Here is a 6,432-nt window from a genome sequence, read left to right as displayed (position 1 = left end):
TGGTTGTCATACAACTGTTTAAGAAGACCTGCATTTATTAGGTGAGTTGTTAAAGTTCTATTCACTGAATTTTTCTTTTGTAATAAAACAGTTCTGTGTTTACTTTCACTGTAATTCAGTGCACTTTTTCCCATTAGGATACATATTCCATTTTTGTTTATTTCAGACTTATCGCACCGATATGTTTGTGGCTTGATCTGTATGATAAAATGTTGAAGTTATTGGATAGCAAGGATAAAGTTGAAAAGGTCGTTATTATGAATATTCTTAAAACATTAATATTGTTTTATGGATTTCGTTGCTTTCGTTTCATACTTTCTCTGATTTAAGGCTGTTGAATCATATGCATGGAAATACTGGGATACCGATGAAAGAGGTGGTGTATTTACTTGGATTAATTATCCTCCTGCGGCCTCGCATGCACTCACAAACGCATTTCTTTCTGGTCGAAGAAACTGTAACGTAAGCGTAGGAGGCCGTCAATACACTGTTGATTTTCCGTCAATGAGCCATCGTAACGTTGAGTCTCACATTGAACGACCGATTACAATTTCTGGCCGCCTGAAGGATGGGATTATATTATCCGAAATACTTGCTGAGGTTTTTTGCAAACTGTTGTTTTTAAACATTGGCGAAAATTGTTATAATCATTGTACAATGAGTGAACTAGACGGAATAACTTAACGACTTGCATTTTTAAATTCCTTTCTCCAAGGAATGGAGTACTTGATTGTGTCTGCCATGCAGTTCTGTCATACCGATAATCTTTGCAGCTATAAATGCACAAATTAATAACTGGATTTTGGTGAAGCCTTTTCAAAAATGTTAATTTTCGCACGTATTTCTTCCTGTTTACAATATTATTTAGAGTAACGAGCATAAAGAATGGAATGAGGTAGTACGTGATGGACTTGTACCAGCTATCATTGGCCTTCTTGGCTTATCAAATATCGATGCAACCTCGATCCATGCAATTTTTATTTTGGCTGCACGTATTACGAGAGATTTCAAAATTGCTAAGGAATTTTTACAGGTTGCATAAAGCTTTTTTCCAAGCGAAATGGATTAGAAAATCTTATGCTATAAATTTATATTCTGCTGTAAGAGAAATTCTGAGATAATAGTATTCTCTACATACTGTGGAATTGTCTTCGATGAGAAATGCACATTTATACAAAGTCTGGTCAGAGTCTTAAGACCTTTCGATTTCCAGATTTAGATACTTGGTGATAAAGGTTTACCTTAAGGGAAGCAATCTAATATAACTGCTACAGACACAATGTCATCGCGGGATCCAGGACGACGGTTCGAGGACTGACTGGTTTTGTTGGTTGGGATAAATTTTCTCTTAGTTTGAGAAGGCATAATTCTTATTGATTGCACGTGATTTTCAGCAAGGAGGTGTGCAAACAGTGATAAATGTATCGGGTTCCGCAGTACCGTCATCAGCTGTTCTTGCGGCCCTTATCATTCGTCACTGTCTTGATGATGAAATTGCGGTAAGACAGATTTTCGAAAAAACAGTGCGTACAATTGCCGCTGGTGGTTATACTATCAATCCCCCTTTTACAAGATGGAATCATATTAGGCAGGTGTTTATTGTTATTGCATCATCTTTCAGAATCAGCATACTGTTACAGGTTATGGTGCATGCTATTGGTTCAGTGGAACTTCTTATATATCGAATTCGCAATGCTTTTCTTTAATCATTTGAGGATTTTAGGACACCGCGAACAACTCGTGACTGGCTACATGCTATACGTGCCCTTTCTCCGCTATGTGCACGCCATCCACAAATTTTCGCTGATACTATGGAACGCGTTACACGGAAACAGAAGGATCAGATAACCGTTTTACCGATGACTCCAGTTGATCCTTCTTGTAAGCAGTGGGCTGCGTGCTCACCTATTAAACAGGTATTGTCGCTGATGTTCTTTGTAAATAACCCTGCTTTGTCTCATTGATATTCTTCAGCAGTAGGAATTTACAGATTTCGCAGTTCGGTGCATATGTTTTATTCATAAAAAGCGGGAAGAGATGTCAGTTTTTGTGATAAGAAAACATAGGGAACATAGGGAGAAGAAAACATACGAGCATATCCTCTGCTCGCAGTTTCGCTTCTTCCTAGAAGTTAAAATTATACCATACTGTGGAATTGGAGGGCATGCGCTCTGATGAGAACAAAGCTAGCTGTTTATAATTGTGGTGAGGCTCACATTTTGGATTGGAACGTTTCAAGTTGTTGAATTAAAAGATAATTATAATTACATGGTTTGTGTCAGGTATTGACGCATTTACTGAATCACACGTTGGACTTTTCATGGGAAGACTCGAATAGAGTGATTAATCGTGCATCACTTGTGCGACTGATTGCTGAGTTGGCGAAGAGTTACAGTATCGTAGCAACATTAGTTGCTGAATCGCATGATCCTAATGGGCAACTTTTTATGGTTTCGCTCCTTAGTAAATGTGTTGTCCCAAGCGGTTCTTCTGCTACTGATGGTAATCTTTGTATGGCTGTGAAGACTTTTGTAGCTGCAATCGCTTCATGCAGTCATTCACCAAAAGTATGTTTATTCTATTCAGCATAATATATTCTGGTTGTAGATTCGAAAATATTTGATTGTCTCCTTTTTTTGAAAAAAATTTCAAAATCTAGTCATTAAATTGTGCTTTCAGGCTCAGGAAGCGTTGATTTCCAGTATTATTTCTTGTCTTCATATTGTTTTCTCTGAAGCTGATTCAAAAGCAACATGTACCAAGGTAAGGAATAAGTAATGTTGCATAAACACAATGCGTTGGAATTCCTTTAATAATATGATAATAATATCTTTTTATTTTTTTTTTATAATAATATTTCTTTTAATATGCTGTTGATACTATAAATTCAAAAATGCGAAACAAAGCATGACATGGAAGAGACCTTAAACTAAAGTGTAATATGACAGGAATACAAGTACGTAGTGTAAATTTTTGTTTTTAGCTGAGATTATTATCGGATATGTTTCTGTTGGCACGTGATGCATGTCCTGCAGGACCGCAAGATATGCGCAACAGCACAAATTCAAATGCGATTTTACGCTTGATTATAAAGAAACGTGTTTGTATCGAGCTGAGTAGAGTGCCATGGTATTTGAATTTATCAGCGAAGGAGGGTATCGAGACATTGAACTACATTCTGCGAGTTTTGGAAGAGTTGACGCGTGCAATCAATAGGTCTTTCCCGAATTTTGCAGTTAATTTTCTGTTACTGAGAAATATTTGCACGTATCATGATGATACTGGTGCTTTTCGGACAAATGAGGTTGAATGATGAAGTTCGCTCATCCACTTTTTTCTTTTAACTAAGTAAAGGGACTCGCCTTGTTAAGGTTCTGATAACTAGCTACCTTCTCAGTCATTTCTCTCTGTGGGGAAAAAATTCATTTTCAATTTATAGTAACCATGCTGCACAGAATTCAATGGAAAATGCATCAGAAGCGCTAACAACGACTCAGAACGCTTCAGCATCTGTAACACTAGTTGCAACATCAGAAAACGATGCATCAGCCACGGTAACAGCGAGAGAGGGTGAACATTCCCAGGATAATCAACATGTCGAAGACGGCAATAGTACTGCCGATGAACATCGTTTTGAGACCCATGAGGTACTTAATATTCTTTATGGTTGATGTTTTCATTCTTTTAAAAGAAACCTGTCATGCTTTTAGTTTTTTGCCCTTCAACAGCACTATGACTAAGTAATGGATGTACTGTGATGTTACCGTACAACGTTGGCAGCTGTAACGGGGTATTTCTAACAATCATTGTAGTAGTGGTAAAACTACTCTGAGCATTTTTACATTTATAATTGTTTTTCGAGAAATACCTTGGAAGGAGACCAATGATTTTAAGGAATTTTTCGTTATTGCTTTTTAATGAATATATGATGCCTGCCTGATTAGTTCCAGGTAACGGTTGAACGAAATAGACCTGATGATGATTACTGTGCGGACGATGATGAGGATCGTGGTCACGCTAGACATCCGGATGCTGTTGAAGATTCAAGTGAAAGTGAAGAGGACGAGGATGATGCAGATGACGACGATGATGTATTTATATTTTGTTTTATCCTTGAGCATTGCCCAAACTTTTACGTCTGGAAATTTGTGAAAATTGAGTCTATTGAATGGGTTAGAACTTTGATTCTAGTATTGAAAATGTTAAAAACCATATTTTCCAGGATGAAGGTGCTGGTCTTAATGAAATGGATGTGGATGATGAATCGGATGATGAACATGATGATGTAATGGAAGGTTTGTTATCTTCATTGTTTTTGACCTAAGAATGGATCTTATTTGGGCATATTGACTGTTTTACGATTTGCCTAATGTTAGTAGTGATCTCATATAATATAGATAACAGACATTTCTGTCATAGTTTTCCTTATTTTTATGACAATCTCATGGGAATCTGTGAGCGAAGTCGCCGCCAAATATATACGAAAGGAAGTTGAATTGGATATGAATGTATTGGTCATTTTATTCAATAATTCTCGGGATTTTTAATTTTAGAAGAAGGACGTGTGAGCGTTGAAGAAGAAGACGATTTTGGAATGGTAGAAATGGAGCCAGGAGCATTAAGTCGTTTTGCCTTAGTTGATAGTGTGGATGATTCTGGACCCGTAGATCGATTTGAAGACGGCGATTCCGAGGAAAATTTTGTCAACACAAATATATTTGTTGAAAATTTGGATGATATTGATGCTCTTACAAGCGGTGCTTTTACGGGTGCCCGCCTTTTTGTAAATACTAGTAAGCATTTTCTCGAAGATCCTGTGAGAAACTCCAGAAAATGCAATTTTGTGAATTCTTTCTAAAACAAAGTGCTCAGGTTTGGAAGCTGCGCATGCTGATCGATCGTCGGCTACAGTTAGTTCGGTGCATCCCTTATTGCAGAGATCATCACAGACCAGTGGCAGTGATAGCATTATAGGTCAAAGACCTACGGTAATTTTTTTTTCCACTTTTATGAAGAAACTATAAAAGTCTCTCATACGGGATTTTTGATGCTGTCATTTCTATATAGATACCAGTTGTTATAAAAAAATTGGAATGTTCATCTAAAAAAATCGCGCTAGATTTCTTATCAGAGTTATCGCCTTCTGGTTGGTCAGCGTCGTGGAGCTGGAAATGTAAATCCAACAGGCTTACATCGACAAAATGCAGTACGACGTTGGACGACATTTGGTACACAAAGTGAATTTATCGAACGACTATTTGATGGCTCTGCAGCAGCTAATGGCACTCATCTTTTCGATATCGCTCCGTCACGTCAACGCTTCTTGAATGTCGTTGTAAGCTGCATTAGTCCTCTTTGTGATATGATGTATTGAATCTGTTGAATTATAATCTTTTGAAAGGAGAATTTGTCCATTGATTTCGTAGTTGATTGAACTTTCACCACTAACTAGAGCATAGAAGCTGTTGTGATGCTTAATTTCCAGACATTCATGATAGGATTCATTGGAATGATAGAATAATTCTTGATATGTTGAATTGGGTCTAGCTTTTTTTCAGATGCAAGACCATGGATTGGATAATACAACTACAGTTACTAGTGAAGAACGACGGCAAACATCTGTTCCACTTCCACTTGAACGATTTTCAGATGCTGCAAGGATGATTGATGGTCATGCTCATTTGTACTTGTGGGTGATGGTTGCATCTCATGTCACCGGTGTTATGGATGCTATTGAGAAGGTAGTTTGTTTTGTTTCATCCTTTCAAGTATTGTTTATCATTTTGTATATTTTCTAAAAAAAAAATGTTTTGAAAAATTAGTTATTCTTCATTTCTAATTAAAAAAAAATGGCGGTAGGAGAAGGAACTGTTATTGAAATTAAATAACACGGAGCAGTGGGAAATTCCAATATTGAAGAACACGGGACGCTTAGGAATTGTCAAGGAAATTTGACGACTTTTTAATCCCAGTAAGTTTTTTTTTCCCCAAAGGACGAAAATGTGAAGAAAGCAGAAGAAGAAATAATGAAAACGCAGAAGGATTTTACGGAAGATTCTTCGAAGAGAACGCTGGATGATGCTGCATCAAATGAAAGTACCAGTACAACACGATTATTTATTGATGAGGAAGACAATGGAGTTTGTTTCAACATTATTTATATATTTATACTATCAGCCTTGCATATAAATTCTTCAGAAAAGAAATGCTTAAATAAAGCGTGCTAATGCTTTAGCACATTACAGGAAGGAAAGCATTTATTCGTTCCAAATGGTTTACACGAATTAATTGTTGGAGGTAAATCGAAATTTTCGAAAAAGGTGTCTTTTTCTTTTTTCTTATCTCTTAATTAATTAGATATATTCTTTGGGGTTTTCGAAAATTCCATTTTAACAATTTAAATTTATTTATTGAGCAAATAAATTTCGATTT

At 36.6% G+C, this 6,432-nt stretch overlaps 1 protein-coding gene across 1 annotated transcript in view; it reads left to right on the top strand.

Annotated features, from left to right (window-relative positions):
- Positions 1-6,432, top strand: part of LOAG_16448 (WWE domain-containing protein) — a 24,336-nt gene that overhangs the window by 10,001 nt on the left and 7,903 nt on the right. The window contains exons 28-41 of the mRNA XM_020449100.1: positions 331-600; positions 869-1,033; positions 1,395-1,588; positions 1,724-1,916; positions 2,283-2,567; positions 2,680-2,763; positions 2,984-3,216; positions 3,440-3,647; positions 3,945-4,091; positions 4,223-4,295; positions 4,554-4,793; positions 4,873-4,988; positions 5,132-5,335; positions 5,559-5,741. Coding sequence (XP_020307475.1) covers positions 331-600; positions 869-1,033; positions 1,395-1,588; positions 1,724-1,916; positions 2,283-2,567; positions 2,680-2,763; positions 2,984-3,216; positions 3,440-3,647; positions 3,945-4,091; positions 4,223-4,295; positions 4,554-4,793; positions 4,873-4,988; positions 5,132-5,335; positions 5,559-5,741 — 2,595 coding nt within the window. The remainder of the gene's footprint in view (positions 1-330; positions 601-868; positions 1,034-1,394; positions 1,589-1,723; positions 1,917-2,282; positions 2,568-2,679; positions 2,764-2,983; positions 3,217-3,439; positions 3,648-3,944; positions 4,092-4,222; positions 4,296-4,553; positions 4,794-4,872; positions 4,989-5,131; positions 5,336-5,558; positions 5,742-6,432) is intronic.

The sequence above is a fragment of the Loa loa genome, assembly GCF_000183805.2.
Source record: "Loa loa unplaced genomic scaffold supercont3.3, whole genome shotgun sequence".
Classification (NCBI taxonomy): domain Eukaryota; kingdom Metazoa; phylum Nematoda; class Chromadorea; order Rhabditida; family Onchocercidae; genus Loa; species Loa loa.
This window is presented reverse-complemented; position numbering and strand designations above follow the sequence as displayed.